Source organism: Bos taurus, chromosome 21, assembly GCF_002263795.3.
Source record: "Bos taurus isolate L1 Dominette 01449 registration number 42190680 breed Hereford chromosome 21, ARS-UCD2.0, whole genome shotgun sequence".
In the NCBI taxonomy this organism is placed as follows: domain Eukaryota; kingdom Metazoa; phylum Chordata; class Mammalia; order Artiodactyla; family Bovidae; genus Bos; species Bos taurus.
The window spans coordinates 27031743-27056810 of record NC_037348.1 but is presented as its reverse complement, the minus strand read 5'-3'; the positions used below and the strand labels follow the sequence as shown (position 1 = coordinate 27056810).

Sequence of the window (25068 nt, the reverse complement as noted above, 5' to 3'; positions counted from 1 at the left end):
GGTACAACTCTCATATCCATACATGACTACTGGAAAAACCATAGCTTTGACTAGATGGACCATTGTGGGTAAAATGATGTCTCCACTTTTTAATATGCTGTCTAGGTTTGTCATAACTTTTCTTTTAAGGAGCAAGCATCTTTTAATTTTGTGGCTGCAGTCATTGTCTGCAGTGATTTTGGAGCCCAAGAAAATAAAATCTGTCATTGTTTCCACTTTTTCCACATCTATTTGCATGAAGTGATGGCCCTGGATGCCATGATCTTTGGGTTTTTTTTCCCTGTTTTTTGAATGTTGAGTTTTAAGCCAGTTTTTTTCACTCTCCTCTTTCACCCTCATCAAGAGGCTCTTTAGTTCCTCTTCACTTTCTGGCATTAGAGTTGTATCATCTGCATATCTGAGGTTGTTGATATTTTTCTGGGCAATCTTGATTCCAGCTTGTGATTCATCCAGTCCTCCGCCTCCTACTCTATGTAACTCATCATTGTTCTCTAGTTTACTAAGATCAGACAACTTCAGGGGTTCTCTGGCCTCATCTGCCACTGCCACAGAAGCCACTGCTTTACCCTTCAGCATCTTTCTCTTCTCAAGTTTACAGCCTCAGGGAAGACCCTGAAGAGCTAGGAGCCTGGCTCTTAAAATAGCTTCTAAACTGGTTTTACTGTTTCTGGTGTCTGGCCAGTCCACTTCATCTTACACTCAGCTTCCTGAATCATCTTTAAAAAAAAAACAAATAAAAAGACCCTGGTCCTGGCCAGTCCCTCCCAAATTAGAAAAAGGTTCCAACACTCCCCACTGTCCATATAATAAAATCCATATGCATAACCCTGTATAATGTTACAGTTGGCAAACTTTTTCTATAAAGAGCCAGACAGAAAATGTTTTAAACTTTGCAAGCACAAGCTGTCTGTAGAAACTACTCAATGCTGCCTAAGAGCAGCTGTAGACCAGAGGTCAATGAGTGAGCACGGCTGTGTCCCAGTAAAGCTCTTCTATGGAGACTGAAATTTGAATTTAATTTGTCACAAAAGCATCAAAACCTCTTTTGACTTTTTTTCAACCATTGAAGAAACAGGGAAACTGTCCTTCATTCGTGAGCCTTATAAACATAGGCAGTGGCCCAGATGTGGCCTGCAAGGCTCTAGTTGGTCAACCCTACCCTGAACAAGTTAGATTATTAAAGGTGGTAAGGCTCCCAGCAAAGTGTGCAGAAACTGGCCTGATAGGGAAGAGAAGGAAGGTTGTGAGGTCTCTTGTCTTTAAAGATCCATTTGTAGCCCAGTATCAGGCCTGCACGGTTTTCAGTCTGCTCCATGACCATCTGCTCCCAAATTCTGCCTTCCAGTTAGAACATGGGGTCAAGCGTCTTATCCAACAACTGGTGGGTGACTGTGGGGTGGGACTGGGTGGGGAGAAAACTCTCCCCTCCAGGACAAGAAGACAGAGAGGGGCACTTGGGGAGCATCTCAGGCCCTTCAACCCCTTTCTCTCAGGGGCTTCCCTCCCCAGAAGAGATGAATAAGCTGAAGGGAGATAGTTGATAGCACAGGTGGGCAGAAGGGGAAGGAGGGCAGTGGGGTGAACCGTTAGCTCCTCAGTAGAAGGACCCCATCTGATAATTCTCTGCATTCCTAGAGTCCAGAACAGGACAGGCTCGCAGAGAACATTCACCCAACTCATTAGAGCACTGGGCCTGGCTCCCCATGGTTGTGGGCTGGGGTGGGCAGACAACAGAAAAGAAACAGGATGTCAATGGGAGCGGGGTGCCAGCAACTGAGAGGAGCCTTGAAAAGCAAAGGCAGCAATAGGAATGCAAGGGGCAGAGCACATGCCTTGGTCCTCTGTCCCAGGCCAGAGATAGACTGAGGGTGCAAACACACCCAGCCAACGGGCCAGGCATGACAGAGCCATCACGGCCGTGTATCCCACTGCTTGCAGACTCTCTGCAGAATCCATGCAAGCTGGATTCGGAAGGCTTGAGACACATGTTACGTTCCCAAGAGCTTCTACCAGGGCTTCCCTAGTGGTCCTGTGGTTAAGATTTTGCCTTCCAATGCAGGGGATCTGGGTTCGATTCTTGGTTGGGGAATTAAGATCCCACATGCTTCACAGCCAAGAAACCAAAACATAAAACAAGCAATTTTGTAATAAATTCAATAAAGACTTTAAAATGGCCCACACAAACAGTGTCTACTGGAAGCCTGGGGAGCCTGGGGATTCTCTTTCGATTCCTCAAATGTCACCTAGTAAAGCCTCAGAGATCTACCTTCTTGTAGCCTTCCATCAGCTGCTGCTGCTCCCCCTGCAAAGATGGTTTTAACGTAAATTCCAATGGGGCCATAAATGCTGTCCTTGCCTCCAACAATGCTGAAGCCCAGGCCCTGGGAAAGAAGAGGAGAAGGTCAGGCTGAGGCATGTTCCATGCCATTCATTGGGGTTTCCCAGTGGCTCAGTGATAAAGGAACCCACCTGCTAATGCAGGAAATCCACATTCGATCCCTGGGTGGGGAAGATCCCCTGAGAAACGAAATGGCAACCCCCTGCAGTATACTTGCCTGGGAAATCCCATGAACAGAGATGCCTGGTGGGTTATAGTCCATGGGGTCGCAAAGAGTCAGACATGACTAAACAACAACAACAACAACTTCCCAAGGAGGCTTAGCCTGGGTTGCAGGGAGCTCCTCTTGAGACTGTGAGCTCAGGGAGGTAGTGGGTGCATCTTATTTGTCAGGGTCTGGTCTCCGGAGGCAGACGCTCAGGAAATATATGTTGTAGAGTGAAGGCATGAACACTGGCTGGAGGCTGGGCCTCTGGATTCAGCTCACAAGCGTGTCAGGGCGTGGTCAGCATCATGGCTCCCAGGAAGATCCCTCCAAGTGATGGCTGCCGGGTATCAGCATCACTGCGGCTGGGCAGTTTCTCCTAGGCTCCTCAGAGAAGTTCATGCATCACCCAGCATCACAGAGGCGGCAGGCCTGAGAGCCACCTTCAGATCCTAAGAGAACCCAGTGAGCAGGGGCCAGACAGGAAAGCAGTGTGGACACAGTGCTGGTGTGAGCTTCTGGTGAAGGTGGTGGGTGTTGCAGGACCGGGAGACCAGTGGTGTCCAGGAGAAGCACAGTGGTAGGAAAATGAGAAAGCGGGTTGGGCTTCTGTTTGGGCTCCCAGCTTCTTCCTGGCTGAAATAATTGCTCTAGACCCAAACTTTCACCTGCCCTAGTGAGGCAGAATGATCCAGTGGACAAGAACAAGAGCCCGGGGTCAGAAGGTCTTCAGTCACTGTCATGGTTCAGTTGCTCACTAACCAAGTGATCTTGGCAAGTCCTGTGAGTCCCAGATTCTCAGCTCCTTGTCTACGTTGTTATTCAGGCATCAGTCGTGTTTGACTCTTTCCGACCCCATGGACTGTAGCCCGCCAGGCTCCTCTGTCCATGGGATTCTCCAGCAAGAATACTGGAGTGGATTGCCATTTCCTTCTCCAGGGGATCTTCCCGACCCAGGGATCAAACTCAGGTCCCCTGTATAGGCAGGTGGATTCTTGATTGCTGAACCACCAGGTAAGCCCTCCTCATCTATTAGCAGAAAATAATAGGGTTTTGTAACAGTTAATGGAAGGATCCCTGCAAATCCCCTGGTGCTGTGCCTGTGTTTTGGCAGCTGCTTTTGTGGTTTGACTTTAGGTTAAAGCGTCTGCCTGCAATGCGGGAGACCCAGGTTCAATCCCTGGATGGGGAAGATCCCCTGGAGAAGGAAATGGCAACCCACTCCAGTATTCTTGCCTAGAGAATCCCATGGAGGGAGGAGCCTGGTAGGCTACAGTCCATGGCGTTGCAAAGAGTCAGACACGACTGAGCTACTTCACTTCTTCTACCTCAAGTGCTGGTGGATCCTTCCAGCTCTGCTTCCTCCTCCTCAACTCAGTTCTGGCCTCACTCCTACTCATGCCTGTTAATGATGAGGTCTTGGGTGTGGAGGTTATGTGAGGGAGACAGTGGGAGGCCTGCCCTATTTCTGAAGCCACCACTCCTGCTCTGCACTCCAGGCTTCCTATGCCAAATACGTTCCTGCTTCCCATCAAGGCCGATTCAACCTGCTCAGTGATGCATACACCCATGGAGTCTACTCACTGACTGTACAGTCTGCGCACACTGAGATAACTGACACCATTTTTAATCATCTTTGCTAGAGGGTTGGTACCCTTTTCCATTCTGCCTTCCTTTTTATATGTATACAACTTTTATTTTTTAGGCTGTGCCATGCACACATAGAATCTTAGTTCTCCAATCAGGAATCAAACCCTCGCTCCTTGCATTGAAAGCACAGACTCTTAACTGCTGGACACCAGGGAAGTCCTTGCCTTCTTTTGAGCACTGCAAAAGACAATCTCAAAAACAATCTCAAAGTTGATGGTATTAAAATGCATCTGCCCAAATGCAAGAGATGATGAAGGACAGGGAAGCCTGGCATGCTACAGTCCATGGGGTCACAAAGAGTTGGACAACAAAAAATGCAAGAAGGTAAGAGCATTGTGATTTACAAATCAGGAAGAGAAGCTGTTTGGAGAAAATTGGGCACTGGAGAGAGTGACTCCCTTGTGACTAGAGGGACAGTTATCTTAGCTCTTCCCACTGGTTTCTCCTCGTTTCTCTGCTGAGATCCCAGGAGATAGAAGTGATGAGGGGTGGAGAGGAGGACTTTAGACGTGTGGAACCTTCCTCTAGGAAGACCATTTTGGTGAATAGCTTCTCACACCACATGCCAAAATCATGAGGTGGGTAGAAACCTACTCTTCCATTAAGCATCTAGGTCACTTGGGCTGGCCTGAGAACTCTGCAGCAGCAGCCGTGTCCACCTCAGAAGTTCTTCGGTGCCCATGTCATCTCCTTGCTCGGGGCAGCATGGTCTGTGGGGCGTGCCCAGAGCACTGGGGCTGTCCCACCACCTCTACTGCTTTTCTCCTTATCTTTCAGTATTTCTCGACTGTGAGGCTAAAATCAGTCTGCATATCTGAATTCGGGGAGACACATGGACTGAATGGGTGTTCTCCCCATCAAATCAATACATTAGGGGGAAACTTTCAGAGGTGACTAGGCCATAAATGTGGAGCCCTCATGAAGGGGGCAGGGGCAAGATAGGAGGAGGAGATGAAGAAGCACAACCACTGTATATGAAATATGTCGGCTATAAGGAGACATTGCACAGCACAGGGAACAGAGCCAATATTTTACAGTAATTGTGAACAGAATATAATCTTTAAAAATTGTGAGTCACTATGTTGTATACCTGAAACATATAATATTGTACATCAACTATGTGTGTGCTCAGTCGCTCAGTCGTGTCCGACTCAGCGACCCAAGGACTGTAGCCTGCCTTGGGTTACAGTCCTCTGTCTGTAGGCTCCTCTGTCCATGGGATTCTCCAGGCAAGAATATGGGAGCAGGTTGCCATGCTCTCCTCTAGGGGATCTTCCCGACCCAGGGATCAAACCTGGGTCTCTTGCATTGCAGGCAGCTTCTTTACCAACTTAGCCACTGTAAAATCAGGGAAGAAGTCCTCAACATGCATGGCAACTGCCAGCACCTTCAACTTCGACTCCCAGCCTCCAGAGCCATGAGAAATAAACATAAGCTGTTTAAGCTGCCCAGTCTAAGGTATTTTTGTTACAGCACCTGAACTGACCCTGACGATGATTTGAACTGAATCAATTTCAAAATAGGGTAAAACTATTTTCAAAAACAGCAAACCAGGGACAAACTGGGGAACATTCGTCTTCCTATGACCTGCTCTGTGCAGAGCTAGGTTGCCTACCCCTCCCTGAGCCTGCTCGCATGACAGCATCTGACACCCCTGTTCTAAGCCCGGATCCCCAGCCCCTGTCCCCATCCCCACTGTGACATGACAGCTCCTTGGGAACACGTGTTCATCCAGGAGCCTCCCCTGGCCATGGTCCTTGCTCACCTTGGCCTGGCCCTTCATCAGCACGATGTTGGAGATGACAGATGCCTGGAGGCCCCCTGAGGGCTGCACGAGCTGAGCTGTGCTGAGCGACCGTGTCGGTCTTGACAAGCCCTAGAAAAAGGGTGAGGTGGAGAGAGGATGAGTCCAAGGATGTTGGCTCACTCCCCCAGGAAGGGGGAAAGCCCACAGAGAAAACCCTGATGCCTGCTCTTCTGAGTGTCTGCCGCATGGGGGCTGCAGTGAGGTGAATGCAGGGCGGATGGTTGGGAGTCCAGTGCAAGGGTCTGTTTTGGTGGCCCCAGGAGACATCTTTGCTGAGCCCAGGCTCCTTTTCGACCAGCAGCCAGATGCTCACTAAGATTTGTTACAGGAGTGAGTCCCGAGTCACAGATCACACATCACAGACCACAGACAGTGAGTCCTATACTCAGAGTCCCCAGCAGAGGCTGGGAGGTCAATGGCCGAGAATGTCCTCAACAGAATCCAAGACACATTTACTGAGACCCTCATCTGGGCCAGAAACAGGGTGGTGGGCAGAGGGTCAGGAACCCCAAGATGTGGGACTTCCCTGGTAATCTGGTGGTTAACAATCTGCCTTCTGATGCCAGGGACGCAGGTTAGATTCCTGGTCAGGGAACTAAGATCCCACATGCTTGCAGTGGAGTCGAATAAATAAATAGAACTCTTTTTAAGAATTGTTTTTAAAAATATGAACTCCCATGCCTTCCTTAACTTGCCCCCACTTCCCTCGACGACCGCTTAGGGTCACTGTACAGATTAAATTAAGGGATCCACGTAAAGCCCCACTTCAGGGTCTGCACAGGTGGAGTGTTCTCTGCCCATGAGATCCTAACAACATGGAAGCAGCTGCGGGAAGTGGTCACAGGTGACCATTCCTCATGTGGTTCTCTGCCCCCAAGCCAGCTCCTCACCACTGTAGCCCTGTGGACATCAAACCGCCAGGAAGGCTCTTCAAGCAGTCTTCCCCTCGCTCCCTCTTCTCGGGCCTCCCTGCCCTTCGTTCTTACCACAGCCTTTGCTGCGGGAAAGTCCAGTTGTTGAGAGAGAGACTTCCTGCCGCTGCAGAGGGAATAAGGCTGCCTATCCGCCGAAGCCGCTGACTTCTTGGTTGTTGGAAAATCCATCTCTCCTGTGCAATAGGGATTGACACCTAACCCAGGAGAGGAAAGAAAGGGAGAAATCATTTGTGCTCTCAGACAGTGAAGCTCTAGATAGAACGTCGTCCTCGCCCACGGCCAGCCCTCACAAGCTGGGGGCCAGAGTGAACTTGAAGCATGGAGCGCCCAGCGCTGGGTACATGATAGGGAGGGCAGAGGAAGAAGTAGGCGGTATTCTGGCTACCTTCGTCCATGCTGTGTGCTCCACGGGGTGAGGGTGGGACTGTCGCTTCCATTTCAACTCAGCTCAACTTAGTGAGGGTTGATGTGGCCTCTCCTACATGTCAAGTAGGATGCTGGGTCCTCAGGAAACCACAATGATCTGTCAGCTCCAGTCCCTGCTGCCGGGGGTGAGGAGGGGGGCATTTCAAGAGAGAGGAGGAAAGCAGAAATGATGCCCCATACAGGCAGGGCCAGAGGAGAGATGGGGCAGAAGCCTGGGTGATCTGCCTCTTACACACACATTTGCACACAGGCACATAAAGAGTCATGTCTGATTCTTTGCGACCCCATGGACTGTAGTCCACCAGGCTCCTCTGTCCGTGGGATTCTCCAGACAAGAATACTGCAGTGGGTTGCCATGCCCTCCTCCAGGGGATCTTCCCAACCCAGGGATCAAACCGGGGTCTCCTGCATTGGCAGGTGGATTCTTTACCATTGCGGGACCAGGGAAGGCCACACACCCCTAACACAGGCAGGCAAAGAGTCAACTCTTGAGTCCTTGGGGATCTAAGAATATGCATGGCAATCATCTTCTCTTCCTTTAGGGGGAAACTCAGACTTCCTTTTACCCCACTAGGAAATCTACCCTACTGCTTTCAGCTGGAAAAATCTTCAGAGATTATCTGCCATGGATCCTCGCTGTCTAAGACCAGTGCTTCCCAACTGAAATACAATGCAAGTCATATATGTAATCTGAAATTTTCTAGTAGCCACATTTTTAAAAGTAAAAGAAAAAGAGTTTAATGTTAATAATTTTTTTTTTTTTTTGGTCATGCTTCACAGCTTGAGGGATTCTAGTTCCCTGACCAGGGATCAAACTCGTGTCTCCTGCAGTGGAACTGGGGAGTCTTAACCACTAGACTTCCAGGGAAGTCCCTAATATTGTATTTAGTTCAATATACCTAAACTCTGTCATTTCAACATATAAATAATCTGCAAAGTTATTAATGAGGTATTTTGCATCTTTTCTTTAGTTTTGTGCTTAGTCTTTTAAATGCGCACATTTTTTACCCTTCTGAGCATCTCCATTTGGATAAGCCACATTACAAGTGAGAAGGATGTGGACACTGGCCACCGTACTGGACGTCAGGCACCCAAAGAAGGGCGGGGCTTTCCTAGTACACAAGTGGCTTTGGTGGGAAATTCCCCAAGATAAAGATGTGAAATTGGTGGTGGTTCAGAGGGAAGAAGGCAGGTTGGCAGAGAGTTTTGGTTTGCATTTATTCTTGGGGTAGGAAAGACTTAAGTTGCTTTATAGGCTGGAGACAGGAAGCCACTACCCAGAGTGGGCTGAGAAAATGGAACACAGTGGGTTTTCATGGAGATGTGAGATCCCTAAGGGAGGAGGAGGAAAGGGACGAAGGCCTGGGGGAGAAAGGAGGTGTCGTGGTTCACTGGTGGTCCGAGTGGCTGGGGAAACATTCCCCTGCGAGGGCAGCTGCTCCCAGCATCTCTCCACACTAGGAGGTGGTTCTCCCCAACTCACAGGGACCAACTGCCCCCAGAGGGGCCAGGAGAGAGAGGAAGCTGAGAGCTTCAGAAAACCACACTCCAGAAAGAGGGGACAAAGATTCACGGGGCAGAGTTGGGAAATGGAGCTATAGATGATCCTAAATCTGCCTGGGCATCATGTTTTTTTTTTTTTTAATATATACTTTTGTTTATTTATTTATGGCCATGCTGGGTCTTTGTGGCTGTGTAGGCTTTTCTCTAGTTGCAGCAAGCAATGGCTACTCTCTGGCTGTGGTGCATGGACTTCTCATTGAGGTGGCTTCTCTTGTTGCAGAACACAGGCTGTAGGGTGCATGGGCTCAGTAGTTGCGGCTCCCGGGCTCTAGAGCACAGGCTCAGCAGTTGTGGTGCATAGGCTTAGTTGCTCCCAGGTATGTGGGATCTTCCCAGACCAAGGATCAAACCCACATCTCCTGCATTGGCAGGTGGACTGTTAACCAGTGAGCCAACAAGGAAGCCCAGGCAACATATTTATTGAATGTTTTATCATAAGTGGCTCAAATTTCAATGCCCCACCCAGACCTGCTGAATCCACGCCTGTACAGATGGGGTCTGGGGGAGTCTGTGTGCTTATCAGGCTCCCCTGGCGGTGTGTCCAGTGGTCTTTTGGGGAAACTCAAAAGTCCAATCCTTACTTTATCATGAGGAAATGGATCCCAGTTTCCCATTCTCCTGCCCTCAGCAGGGCAAGGGGACTACCGTATGAAGAAGGGCAGCAGTGCATGGCTTGGGTTCAGGGAATATGGACAAGCAAACACGTGGCCAACTTGGATCAGCCTATAGGACAGAAGCACCTAGAGCCACAGGCCGGCACCATGGGAGCAAGACCGGCCACACCAACTCCGTTTCTGTCTTCACTGAGCTAGGCAGAAAAAAAAAAAAAATGTCAACTCAGGCTTTCTGAGCAGGGGGTTCCTGCTCCCACTGTGAGTTTGGATCAGCAAGGACACAGGCCTGGAGTCAGGACACAACAGTGTCTCCAAAGCACTAACTGGTGGTCTGAGCCCTTTCCTGCCCCTTCTGAAAATTACTGGATGTGTTCCAACATCAAGGAAATACATCAAAATTATCACCTTGGCTGGGGTGGGAGGGAGTTGAAACCAGTTAGCATGTAGCACTGAGTTCACTGAAAATGGGGTTATAAAATCCAAATGCAAAAGCCAAAACAATTTTTGACAGGGAAACTATGTATTTTTTGGTTATATAATAACATGCTTTCGAATTGTGGTGCTGGAGAACACTCTTGAGTCCCTTGGACAGAAGGAGATCAAACCAGTCAATCCTAAAGGGAATCAATCCTGAATATTCATTAGAAGGGCTGATGCTGAAGCTCCAAAATTTGACCACCTGATGCGAAGAACTGACTCATTGGAAAAGACCCTGATGCTGGGAAAGATTGAAGGCAGGAGGAGAAGAGGATGACAGAGGATGAAATCGTTGGATGGCATTACTGACTCAATGGACAAAAGTTTGAGCAAACTCCAGGAGATAGTAAAGGACAGGGAAGCCTGGTGCACTGCAGTCCAGGGAGTTGCAAAGAGTCAGACATAACTGAACGACTGAACAACAATAATAACATGAGTTTTTATTTAAGTTTACATGGAATTATGAAATGGGGAAATAAATGGGAATGGGTCTACAGACAAATAACCCCATCTCCCATAAGGCTGACAATTTGGAAAAATACAGTCTCAAGTATTATTATTAATAATTGATTAAACCTAATTGATTAAACTTAATCAATGAAGAAGTGGTGATAAAAAACTAAATAAACCTTCCAAATTACTGCAAAAACTAAACACAGAAAACAAATGAAAAGTGACCATACAAATAGAAAGACTCTTTGAAACCCCATGGACCAGAGCCTGCCAGGCTCCTCTGTCCATGGGATTTCCCAGGCAAGAACACTGGAGCGAGTTGTCATGCTCTCCTCCAGAGGATCTTCCCAACCCAGGGATTGAACTCTTATGTCTCTTGCATTGGCAGGCAGATTCTTTACCACTAGCACCACCTGGGAAGCCCTAAAAAGAATATGAATAAAAGCAAATATTAATTATAATACTAAAGTCAATGGCTTAAGCTTCTCTCTTAGAAAGACTGCCAGATTTGCTTTCAAGATCTAAGTGCATATCATTTGCAAGAGATAAACAAAGTAAGCAAAAAGAATGAAATAAAAGGATGGGCAAAAACTACCAATGACTGATGCTGGAATCAGGCACTTAGGAAAAAAAAAATCTATCTAGATTTTTGTTTCATATCAAACATCAAAAATAAACTACAAAGAGAGTAAATTTATGGGGAAGGCAAATCATTTAAAAGCTAGAATAAAATACTAGGTAGAAATAATTTAATCAATATGGTTCTACACAAAATAACCTTCATATTATATAACTTCTGTGGTTCTCTCGTAAATCTGTAATCAAATATGATCCAAGAAACATGTGCAAGCATATATCTATAATTACCTTGTAAATCTTGATAAATTGGAGGCAATTTAAAGGTGTCATAGTGTAATAATTAAATAAGTGTACATGAGAAGTAATAGCTCTCTACATGTGGAAGAAACTTTTAGGATTAGACAGGAAAAATTTGATGGATTTGATTAGATCAGATGAGAACATCTTCATGTTAAAAAATTAAAAGAGAAAGAATAAACTGAAAAAAGTATGTTCAGCAAATACGGCAGCCAAATATTAATTTAACCAAAACAGTTTTTAGAAATAACTGACAAAATGATGATCATCCGAATAGAAGAACAGGAGCACTCCAAAGAAGAGAAGTAAATAATGAAGGGGTGTTGAACTGCACCTGTGCAGAAAAGCATTCTTTCCACTGAGTTTATAGACCCATGGACCAGTGAGGGTTTGACAGAAGCCAAAAGCACATTGAGCTAGGACTTTGAGAAATTGAATGAAGGGGCCATTTACAAACAGTAGACGGGGCTTAAGAAAACAACAAAGCCCAGTGAGGTACTCTGGAGTTGGCATAAGCTGGAAGCTGGAAGCTTTACCACTGGTGGCTCAGTGGTAAAGAATCTGCCTGCCAAGTTGGAGATGCAGATGGTCTCTAATATTCAGATCTGGCTTGCTTTTAACGTCTTCATGTTTTTCTGCATACTTCACATTTTTCTGACTTTTGAATTAGTGTTATCCTATTTGCAACAACCAAGAATCATGACATCTTTCAGTCCCAACTCCCATCCTGCAACAGGTGAGGTGCCAAAAACTCTGGGAGAGACCACGGACTTCCTAAGACCAAGGAATCTGTCAGATGACAGAGCAAGAGTAAAGTCCTTGTCTTCTATCCTCAGTGTCAGCTCTTCTCAACTTGGCACTTGAGATCCACCTAGAAGAGGAGTTGACCAACCCACAGAGAGCTCTATGGACAAGAGCAGAGGTGCTCCAGCTGGCCAGAGCGTGCGCATGCAATGAAGGATGCTCCAGAGAAGCTGTGGACACCATTTTGGAGCAGTCTGGCTGGACAAGCAGAGATCCACCCTCCCCTAAATCTCCCACATCACTGATATTCCCAATGCAGTAAAATGAGTTCTGTTCTGAGAGTAAAGTCCAATTTGTTCATAAGTCCAACAAAGTTGGCCTAGGTACCCAACTAACACAATTGACTATATATTAATAGTAATGCACTGTAATAGGTTTATAACACTTTTCACACAAATAATAGGTACGTAAAAAACAAACACCCAAAATAAAGAAAACACTTTAAATCTTATAGTGCAGTGCCTTGAAAAGTACAGTAGGCCAGCTACATCGCCACTGCTTTTACACTTGCTTCCAGACATCCTGGGCTTGAAATAAAGATACTACTGTCCTCTATGTAGTCCTATACACTAAAGGACACACAAGCACAACCATTTGTAGAGGATGCACGCACATGACAATATATGCCAGACACGTGAACTAACTTCCAGGATTGGACCTGAGAATACACGTTTGCATCTTTGGAAGTTCACAACTTAAAGGTTAATATGTAGGAGACTTACTGCATTCACCACAATCTAAGCCCTGCTCCTGAGGATGGTTCAACGACACTTACTGGTTGAGTTGCTGCGTGTTCTTTGATGACAGGCTTTGGGAAACAGGAAGTTATTACTTTGTGGGTCCAGTTTTCCGGACTTTTCTCGAGAGGAAGTTGTAGAAGTTTCCTGCAAAACAATTTCCATTTTTTATTCAGAAATTAGAAGAGAAAAAAAATGAAATCTCAACACTGACCATGGAAATACTTGTCAGATGGTCTGTTTCTTTCTCTATACTACAGGCTCTATGAAGGCAGGAATTTAGAATTACTACCATCCATTAACTCATTGGAGAAGGCAATGGCACCCCACTCCAGTGCTCTTGCCTGGAAAATCCCACGGACGGAGGAGCCTGGAAGGCTGCAGTCCATGGGGTTGCTAAGAGTCGGACACGACTGAGCGACTTCACTTTCACTTTTCACTTTCATGCACTGGAGAAGGAAATGGCAACCCACTCCAGTGTTCTTGCCAGGAGAATCCCAGGGACAGGGGAGCCTCGTGGGCTGCCGTCTATGGGGTCGCACAGAGTCAGACACGACTGATGCAACTTAGCAGCAGCAGCAGCAGCATTAACTCATTGATACTACTAACTCATAGATATATAATTCATTTAATAAAGAATATGAAATGAGTATTTTTATATTATAAAGAATAAAAATTATAATAATGAATAGAAATTGCATAAATTTTGAACTAATGCAATAAATGTTGAATGACAGAGACTTCCCTGGTGGTCCAGTGGTTGAGAATCTACCTTTCACTTCAGGGCACACAGGTTTGATCCCTAGTTGGGGAACTAAGATCCCACATGCTGCAAGGCAACTAAGCTCATGTGCTGCAACTTCTGAGTCCGGGGTTATTTTCTTCACAGCACGTGTTATTCTGTTATTATCTTTCAACTTTTTGTTTGTTTGCTGTTGTTCTTCCATCACTAAAATGCCTTGAACCATCAAGGGAGGTATGATTTAGGGGAGATAACCAAGTAAGTTCCATTGTTCTGGCTCATCATAGGCACTTAGAAACAGTCACTAAATGAATGTTATATAAAGAGATTTCTCGATATTGAACCATTCTTGCATTCTCGAGTGTATCACATTTTTCTTATACTGCTGATTTCTGCCTGTGAAGATTTCATTTAGGACTTGAAAAATCAATATTCTTAAGTTAAATTTGGTTATTATTCTGTTATTGTTTTTCTACTTTGCCATATTGATCAAATTTTACCTGCTTCTTTTTTATACTAATAATTTGGAAACTCTGTACTGAATCTAGAAGCAGTACTTACTAAACCACACACTTGAACTCGTCTCTCTATCAGGCCAGTGAGAAAAGAGAAAACGAATGACCCTTTCTCAGATAAGATGAGAACTTGAAACAACTTTCACTCATTCCCATCTCCTCACCCTGGTATTTTAGAAACAGAGGATGGGGAACAGAAGACTAGAGGTTGATGATGAGCATAATGGTATTAATTATTTTACTTCTCTCCCCAGAACTATTTTTATATTGTTTTCCTATTGCATAACTTTATTAGCCACAATGATTGTGACTTAGTTCTTGAGTTATGTCGGCTTTATTAGTCACGACCATAATCCTTAGGAGAGAAAGAGAGTGTGTGTATGTTCTCTGAAAAACTGTGCAGATGGAAAGCTCTCTGAATATTTGCATGTCTGAGAATGTCTTTCTGTGGTCATCACACTTGAGTGATTTGCTGAGTATAGGATGAGTATTGGTTAGTCTATCTAGAAACTCTAGTTGGTTCAAATGCTACCTGGGATTTAATGTTTTAGCGTAGAGGTTTACTAGGGGTATCTGCCACCCTTTTCTGACAGGTCTATCTCGTTGGCAGTGCTGATTCATTTCATGTGCCAAGTGCCTGCCGGCTTTCAGCACCTGGTGTACTTCCCAGAGAGGAAGGAGGACCTACTGCTGCTTCTTCCTATGTCCCATGTAACCTATCTTCCCCTCCAGCCCCTGGCACTGGAGAAGGCAGTTCAGTTGGCCTCTGTCACACTCATTCCCCAGGCCTGTCCTTCCTGTGTGGTCAATGGCAGGTTAATGAGCCCTTCCCTCAATCCAATCTCACCTGCACTATGTCAGGCAGAAAGTTCTCATGGCTTCCAGAATATGGTTGGCCCCTTTCCATGGCTTCCTGTTCTGACAGGCATTTCTCCCTATTGGTACTTTTTTTTTTTTTTTTTTTGATAGAAGTTTCTAAGAGGTGGGAGAGTTAATAAAGTGTACTCAGTAACCATATAACCATCTGGAGCCAGAAGTCTACTCACAACCTTTTTTTCTTATTAAAACTGTATCTAGTTCTGACACAAGAGGATCCTGCAAGAAATTCCACATATCAATTCCTTTTTACTTGTACACATCAATGTCCAAAACCAGAGAACTCATCTTCCTAGACATTCATTTTCCTTTTTCCAGCAGTAGATGGCACTATATTAACTTGAACAAAATTATCTTCTCTAACAAGGATAGCCCAGGAAATATGTTAAAGGAGAGAGATTATATGAGAGGGGACTTATATATATTTAAAGAGATTATTGGTCTTCCTCAGTGGCTCAGATGGTAGACTCTGCACTTCCAGTCCAGGGGTCCTGGGTTCAATCCTGGTCAGGGAAATAGATGCCACATGCCTCAACTAAGAGTTCTCATGCCACAACTAAACATCTGGCATGTGGCAACTAAGACCCGGTGCAGCCAAATAAATAAATAAGTTTTCCAAAAAGTATATTTATTGTTAAATTTCTTTATTTTAATCCTCTTGACAAAGCTCCGTGTTCAAAACATGATTTAGAAACTACTTGACATAAAAAGCCAATTGATAGCAGAAAAATCATAGAAATGCAGCATATATATATATATATTTTTTTGGTCCACATTACCTGCAAATGGCCGATGTCATATCCAGAAGTGTGTGCTAAGTTTCTTCAATTGTGTCCAACTCTCTGCAACCCCATGGACTGTAACCCACCAGGCTCCTTTGTCTGTGGGATTCTCCAGGCAAAATACTGGAGTGGGTTGCCATGCCCTCCATCAGGGAATCTTCCTGACCCAGGGAATGAACCCACGTTTCTTGCGTCTCCTGCCTTGTCTGGCAGGTTCTTTACCACTAGTGCCACTGGGGCAGCCCAACCAGAAGAGGGAATCTTACAAGACTTTGGACCTTTAAAGAAATAGAGCCAGTTAGATCAACTGTCCTGGCTTCAGGAGCAGTAGTCTCACTGTGCACAGACCAGCTGTGGAGCCTCTTCTGTGGGCCGAGGCTTTCTGGGCCAGTCCTTCTCATTCACAACTCCATGTCCTGTGGCCAAAGCTGTCTCAGACATGAGACATGCGGCCTCTGCCACGAAGCCATCATCTGAACACCTAGAGGCTTTGATAAGTTGCCTCTAACCAGGCTGCTGTCAAGCTCTTGGACAGTCATGAAGACTGAGGTGCTTCACTTTGACACCCTCTGCTACAAATCTGCTCTCTGGATGACTGCTACGGGGAAGAATGGAAATGTATTACCGTAAACAGAAGATGAGATCCACATAGCAATTTTCTATCAGACGTGTATATAAGAAGCTACATAGTGGGACTTCCCTGGTGGTCCAGTGGTTAAGACTTCACCTTCCAATGCAGGGGATGCAGGTTTGATCCCTGGTCGGGGAGCTCAGATCCCACATGCCTCATGGCCAAAAAACAAAAAAGTAAAACACAAACAATGTGGTAACAAATTTAATGAACACTGTAAAAATGGTCCCCACCAAACTTCTAAAATGTGACACAAATGAACCCAACTATGAAACAGAAACAGAATCTGGGACACAAAGAATAGACTGGTGGTTGCCAAGGGCGTGGGGCACAGGAGAGGGTTGGGTTGGGAGTTTGAGATTAGCAGATGGAAACTAGTATATATAGGATGGACAGACAAAAAGATCCTACAATATAGCACAGGGCACTATATTCAATCAGATCAGATCAGATCAGTCGCTCAGTCGTGTCCGACTCTTTGCGACTCCATGAATCGCAGCACGCCAGGCCTCCCTGTCCATCACCAACTCCCAGAGTTCACTCAGACTCACGTCCATAGAGTCAGTGATATATTCAATATCCTGTGATAAACTTTAATGGAAAAGATTATGAAAAAGAATGTGTATCTATCTATCTATATATATAATTGAGTCATTTTGCTGAACAGCAATAATTAACACAACACTGTAATTCAATTATACAAAACCAATACAAGTAAAATTTAAAACAATGGTCCACATTAAAAAATCTTGTCTTGTTGTTCAGTCTCTAAGGTCGTGTCCAACTCTACGACTCCATGTACTGTAGCACACCAGGCTTCCCTGTCCTTCACTATCTCCTGGAGTTTGTTCCAGTTCATGTCCATTGAGTCAGTGATGCAATCCAACCATCTCATCCTCTTCTCCTCCTGCCTTCAATCTTTCCCAGCATCAGGGTCTTTTCCAATGAACCAACTCTGCATCAAGTGGCCAGAATATTGGAGCTTCAACTTCAGTATCAGTCCTTTCAATGAATATTCAGTGCTGAATCTTAACAAACAAAACATCTATATGGCCCCTAAAAGCTCCAAAATAGAGGCAGTGCACAAGTTCAATGGGAAGGAAAGCATGATAGCCCACTCCAGTATTCTTGCCTGGAGAATCCCATGGACAGAGGAACCTGGCAGGCTACAGTCCATGGAGTTGCATAGAGCTGGACATGACTAAAGCAACTTAGCACACATGCAGGAGGGCACAAGTTCTATGGACTTTCTATTTCCCGGACATTGACAAGGAACCAGTGCTCATCCAGACTCTGGGATCATCTCAAGGTATATATTCACTCTTTTTAATTCATAAAACCCTGAGCATAATGTTTCCCCCACCAGAAAAGCACAGTGGGCCTAGAGCAGAAAAAAGGGTCATGAGATGAGCAGCATTAAGCCTCTTATGACCCTGGGCTGGTCAGTTAATTTTTTGGTCTCAGTGTCCTCTTTTGTAGGCTGAAGGGGTGAACTTAACAGCTTCTATAATCACTTTCAGCTCTGTATTTTTTAATGCAATGGATGATTATGTGTAAAGAGTCAAATGACCATTGTCCTCTCTGAAGTGATCACATGGCAGAAGGTCACTCACGAGGAGAAAATCTTCCCTTGGTTCTTGGGGGAAGCCTGGCTAGTCTCCAGCAAGGATGTCCTGGGTGGAGTGGTGTCTCATCAAAGGAATCTCTGTAGGAGCCCCTGTGAATGCTTGCATAGTACAGCTCCCCTGTCAGCCCACAGAACAGAACTCTTCTGTTCTTGCTTCCAAGGGGGGGCTGCTCTTGAGGCCAAGGGTTTGTCACTGAGGTCGTAGGCTGGCAAAGTCATTTCCAGACACGTTGCTCCTTGTTCTCATCAGAGGCTGTGACCCAGAGCCACAGTTCTGTGGGCGGCGTGCCCCATCATTACCTGGGTGGTAGTCTCCAGAGGTCTCTGTCCCCTTGGTGCCTGAGTGGGAAACAGGGTAGACTGACCAGGGAGCTCTCCTCAAGTAAGAACCAGTCATGTAACTTGCTAGGACTGAACAGCCAACCTCAAGAAATGGGGGAAAAAACCCCAAAAAACCACGATCCACATTTAGCCAAGGAATAAACCTAGAATGAAGATGCAGAATTCTGCAGCATTTTGTACTACAAGCAACATTATTCTGGAATCTAAACTCCTCCCCAAAAGTTAGAAGGCTCTATTACTCACTAAGAAGGGTTCATTTTGCATACAGACCCCCAACATTGCTGACACAGCTTGATGCTTCTGGAGTTTGGTGACTGTACTCCCCTTAAATACAAGCCTTCCCATTTTCTTTTTGAACTGAGATGCTATAGCTGTTCTAGTCTAAAGGAGCCACAAAATAGAATTCACTGCCCTCCTGGTCAAGGCTTGTCTCCTGTGGTTGTGTTGATCACCCAGCAGTAGACTTGAACTTTAAGCCGTAAAGATAAATAACTGTCCCCAGCAGATTGGTTCTGGGGTGGTCACATCATCATGTGGGATGCTGAGGCCACATGCATCCTGATATGGAGAGGAAGGGTGGAAACCAGAAACCGAGGAGTCTCCAAAAGTCCTCCTTCTCCTGTGGTCCCTCCATAACCACAGCCACCAAGTCCTTATAATTCTACCTTCTCAAATTTCCCCATTCTTGCTGCTTATGTTCTAGTTCATAGTATTTCTTTTAGATTAGACTGTTACAATGGCCTACGAGGTCTAGGAAAAGTATTCTTATGAATATTTTTAACACATGGCCTGGTACAGATGGATAGCCACATGTAAATGATTGAAGTTGAACCCCTTCCTCACACCATATACAACAATTAACTCAAAATAAATCACAGACCTACAAGTAAGAGCTACAACTATAAAACTCTTAGAAAAAAATATAGGAGTAAATATTCATGAGACTATTTCTCTAGAATCTCGGGCTAGAGAAAGACTTGGTAGATATGATATCAAAAGCACACGTGACAAAAGAAAATATAGATAAATGGACTTCTTTGAAATTAAAAACCTTTGTGCTTTAACAGATACCATCAAGAAAGTGAAAAGACAACCCACGGAATTGAAGAAAATTTTACAGTTGAAGAATTGAAGGACACTTTACAATTGAAGAATATTTTACAATTCATATATATGATAAGAGACTTGCATCAAGAATATATAAAGAGTTTTACAATTCCATTATGGAAAGACAGATAATCCAATTTTTAAATGGACAAAGAATCTGATTTTGTATCTTCTCAAAGAAGATATACAAGATGTCAAGAGACACATGAAAACATAGTGAACATCATTAGCCATCAAGGAAATGTAAATCAAAACCACAATGAAATACCATTTTACACCAACTAGGATGGCTACCATCACACTTGCTTAACATCCACTAATATATGAAGGATTTAGAAAAATTAGAACCCTCGTACATTGCTGGTAGAAATGTAAAATGATGCAGATGCTTCAGAAACAGCTTGGCAGTCCTTCAAAAAGTTAAGTATAGAGCTATCAGGTGATACAGCAATTCCGATCTTAGGTATATACTCAAGAGAAAGGAAAATACACATCGACACAAAAACTTGTGCACAAATGTTTAAAGTAGCATCATACATTATAGCCTCAAAGTAGAAAAAACCCAAGCGCTCATAAGCAAATGAAAAGGTGAATAAAATGTGGTATATCTATACAATGGAATATTACTTGGCAATAAAAAGGAATGGGGTACTAATATATTCTGCAAGCATAGATTCCTGAAAACATTAAGTGCAAAAAGTCAGTGACAAAAGACCACATATTATATGATTCCATGTATAGTAAATGTCCAAAATAGGCAAATCTATACAGACAGAAAATAGATTAGCAGAGGGTTATGGATGGATCAGTAGTGTGGTGGGGAGGTGGGAATGAGGAATGACTGCTAATGGGTATTAGGTAGTTTTAGGGGTGATGAAAACATTCTAAAATCAGATAGTGGTGGGACCTCCCTGGTAGTCCAGTGGTTAAGAATCTGCCTTGCAATGCAAGGGACATGGCTCAATCCCTGATCAGGGAACTAAGATCCCACACACTGCAGAGCAACTAAGCCCGAACACCACAACTAGAGTCCTCTTGCTTTAACCAAAGATTCCACATGATGCAGTGAAGAGCCTTGGTGCTGCAACAAAGATCCCTTAGTGCTGCAACTAAGACCAGACACAGTCTGATAAATAATAAAATCAGATAGGGTGAAGGTTACACCACTCTGAAAATACACTAAAACCCACTTGACACCCCCACCATGTGTGTGCTCAGTCCTGTCTCACTCTTTGTGACCCCAGACTGTAACCCATCAGGCTTTTCTGTCTGTGGGATTTCCCATGCAAGAATACTGAAGTGGGTTGCCATTTCCTTCTCCACGGGCTCTTCCCACCCCAGGGATCAAACTTGAGTCTCCTCCATCTCCTGCATTGGCAGGCAGATTCTTTCCCACTGGATTACCTGGGAAGCAAAAACCACTTAATAGTATACTTTAAGTAAGTGAAACATATAGTGTGTGAATTATATCTTACCAAAACCATTTAAAAAGGAATATTCACCTATTCATTCATTGATTCACAAGTTCCCTGTCCCCAGTCTGCACTTTGATGCTTCTGCACTCAGCTGACATGATTTTACAAAAATGCAGATGGTACTCACGCAACTTCCTGATTAAACCTATAATGATTCAAGATCAAATTCAAACTCCTTGGCATATCATTGTCGGTCCTTCCTTCTCTAATGCTATCCAAGCTGACTCAAGCCTCCATTGCACCCAGTTATACTTCCTATCAGTGGACCCTCATGTGTCCTGTCCTATCTATGCTGTTACCCATCTTGACTATTCTTCATTCTTCAAGAATCAATATAGATGGCACTATCTTTCTGCCCCTGAGACAATAATGGGCTTTCTTTCCCAATAAGAGTCAAGGAAGGCTTAAATGTAGAGAGGCATTGAGATGGTTGTCTACTTTTTTTTTTCAATTGGAATATAGTTGATTTACAATATTGTTGTGTTAATTTCTGCTGTATAGTAAAGACAATCAGCCATACATATACATATATCTCCTCTATGGCACCACAGGGCATTGCATACATGCTATACAGTATGTTCTCATTCAGTTCAGTTCAGTTCAGTCACTCAGTCATGTCCGACTCTTTGCGACCCCATGAATTACAGCACGCCAGGCCTCCCTGTCCATCACCAATGCCCGGAGTTCACTCAAACTCTTGTCCATCAAGTTGGTGATGCCATCCAGCCATCTCATCCTCTGTCATCCCCTTCTCCTCCTGCCCCCAATCCCTCCCAGCATCAGAGTCTTTTCCAATGAGTCAACTCTTCGCATGAGGTGGCCAAAGTACTGGAGTTTCAGCTTTAGCATCATTCCTTCCAAAGAACACCCAGGGCTGATCTCCTGTAGAATGGACTGGTTGGATCTCCTTGCAGTCCAAGGGACTCTCAAGAGTCTTCTCCAACACCACAGTTCAAAAGCATCAATTCTTCAACGCTCAGCTTTCTTCACAGTCCAACTCTCACATCCATACATGACTACTGGAAAAACCATAGCCTTGACTAGACAGACCTTTGTTGGCAATGTAATGTCTTTGCTTTTCAATATGCTATCTAGGTTGGTCATAACTTTTCTTCCAAGAAGTAAGCATCTTTTAATTTCATAGCTGCAATCACCATCTGCAGTGATTTTGGAGCCCCCCAAAATAAAGTCTGACACTGTTTCCACTGTTTCCCCATCTATTTCCCATGAAGTGATGGGACCAGAGGTCATGATCTTCGTTTTCTGAATGTTGAGCTTTAAGCCAACTTTTTCACTCTCCTCTTTTGCTTTCATCAAGAGGCTTTTTAGTTCCTCTTCACTTTCTGCCATAAGGGTGGTGTCATCTGCATATCTGAGGTTATTGATATTTCTCCCAGCAATCTTGAATCCAGCTTGTGCGTCTTCCAGCCCAGCGTTTCTCATGATGTACTTAGTTATCTATTTTATACCCAGTAGTGTATATATGTCAGTCTAAGTCTACAAAGTCATCCTGCTAAGACCATACCTTCATTACTCTTCTTCTCAACTATTCTTACATGTTTGTTTTTCCAAACACATCATCAAATTATATTGTGTGGTTAAAAAAATATTGTTCTTACTAATTTTGGGAGAGCAACCCTAAATCTAAAAACAACTCCAGGGAATACCACTTTTCTAAAAAGTGGCTATTTTTCTCCAAAAAACAGAGTCTGTATTTCTAATTGTCTAATAGAAATGCCCCTTAATGAAACTTTTATCATATTACATCACAACGTGATTTTTGGAAAGATGAAATAATATATGCAAAGTACCTGGTTCATTGACCAGCAAGAACCCTGAGAAACAAATTAGTTACAAGAGTGTCAATCTATCTCCCAAATATTTTTCAATTCTATTGTTTCCTTTTAATAGTCTAGAAATGTATTAGAGTAAACAATACAGCAAAATACACAAAGGTGTGTGTACAAAGATCTTTATCACCACATTATTTGTAATAGAAAACATGAGGGGAAATGTTCCATGATGGGAAAGTGATTGGAGATGTTACAGCAGGTTCATCAGTACCATTTTTCTAGATTCCATATATGAGTTAATGTAAGATACCTATTTTTCTCCTTCAAGTGAACATTCCAACTGAACATTTGTGCACTTACTTTATTCTGTATGACAGGCTATAAGTTCATCCACCTCCCCAGAACTGATTCAAATTCATTCTTTTTTATGGCTGAGCAATATTCGATTGCCTGGAGAATCTCACGGACAGAAGAGCCTGGTGGGCTGCAATCCATGGGGTCACAAAGAGTCGGGCATGACTGGGTGACTAACACTTACTTACTTACTAATATTCCATTGCATATATGTACCACATCTTCTTTATCCATTTATCTGTCAATGGACATCTAGGTTGCTTTCAAATGCAGACATGGATGTACAGAATGGATTTGTGGAAACAGTCGGGGAGGGAGAGAGTGGGATGAATGGAGAAAGTAGCATCAACATATATACACTATCATGTGTAGATGGCTAGCTGGTGAGAAGTTGCCGTATAACACAGGGAACCCAGTCTGTCACATTGTGATGACTTAGAGGAATAGGATGGTGTGGGGAAAGGGAAAGGAGGCTCAATAGGGAGGGAATATATGTATAATTATGGCTGATACATGTTGTTGTATGGCAGAAACCAACACAATATTGTAAAAATTTTTAAAAATAAAGGTAAATAAAAAGGTGTTATAACAGGAGGTTTCTGTTTCTGGAAGTAGGATGGATTTGTTACTTTGATCCCTCTGCTTACAACAAATAAAATGTTGGATGGAAATGTAAAAGTATCAGTGAAATAGCAAATGAGTAAGAAATTCTAGAAGGCTAAAAAGTAAATAAATGCTGCACCAAAACTTTTGCGAGAAGTAAGCAGATCCCCAAGGCTGGCTGTTGCCCTGAATCATTTTATGAACTGACTGAATGTAAACTGCATCTTCTATAGCTTTATGGGTATTGGGAGCAGACAGGAAGTCCTAGTTCCTTTTCAAGACGAGAAGTTTAATAGGATTCTCCTCTTACATAGAGGAGCCCCAAAGGATTTTAACCTCATTTTAAATGTGAACTGGAAGTAAATCCATCCCACTCTCAGGAACTGCATGAAAATTGTCAGTCTGGAAATGGCCCTAAATGGAAGGGGGGGAAAGCCTTTCTGATTTGCTGGGGAATAATAATTACCAGATGGCCCTCACAAGAGTTGGCAACCCTAATTCATACCACATGGATGTTTTTAAAAACCTCTAGATGAGAATTTAGTTTAAAATGGTTCCAGGCTAGTAGTGTCCCAACCACCTGGTGGAAGCAAATTCGAATCTTCTCTGGGGAAAGGAACCAGCTTTGACTAAGTCACTGAGAGTCCAGCAGAAAGAGAGACAGGTCTTATGAGATCTCAGAGAAAAAAGTAAAAATAAATTTTTGTTTAACGTAAAACACACATTGGAACAAGGCACCATGAGAGAGAACCAGAAGTAGCAATACACATCAAAATCAGACCTGCAAACACTTCAGATGGTGGAAATATCATGCAAAATTAAAAATAAATATATTTAATATTTTGAAGAAATAAAAGAAGTGACTGAAAGTTTTAAGGAGAGAGAAACTATGAAAATTTCTGAGCAGATCTGAAAAAGAACTAAGATAGTTAAAAATAAAATTAATAATATTAAAAAATAAGTAAAAAGTTTAAACAGTAGGTTGGATGACACTGATGGGAAGATCAAAGAAATGAAATATGGATCAGAAAAAATACTACCCAGATGGCAACAAAAAGAGGTGAAAAATATGAAAAAGAGATCAAGAAATATTAAGACAGAGTGAGAAAGCATAACATCTAATCCAAGTTCCAGAAAGAGGGAATAGAAATCACTTGAACAGACACACTGCATGTGATAATGTCTGAAATTTCCAGTCCTGATGAAAGATATCAACCCACAGATCAATGAAACCCAATGAATCTCAAATAAGATGAACAAAGAGAAATGCATACTTAGTTCCTAGTGAAACTACTGAACATCAAAATATACTAAAGGTTTCTCTGGAGAGAAAAGA

At 43.8% G+C, this 25068-nt stretch overlaps 1 protein-coding gene across 6 annotated transcripts in view; it reads right to left on the bottom strand.

Annotated features, from left to right (window-relative positions):
- The window catches only part of IL16 (interleukin 16), a 126443-nt gene that overhangs the window by 42986 nt on the left and 58389 nt on the right, over window positions 1-25068 (bottom strand). For all 6 annotated transcript variants that reach the window (XM_059878979.1, XM_024981655.2, XM_024981659.2 and 3 more), the window contains 4 exons: window positions 12924-13032; window positions 6987-7129; window positions 5959-6069; window positions 2267-2381 (listed from right to left, as the gene is read on the bottom strand). In XM_059878979.1, the coding sequence (XP_059734962.1) occupies window positions 2267-2381; window positions 5959-6069; window positions 6987-7129; window positions 12924-13032 (478 nt within the window). The remainder of the gene's footprint in view (window positions 1-2266; window positions 2382-5958; window positions 6070-6986; window positions 7130-12923; window positions 13033-25068) is intronic.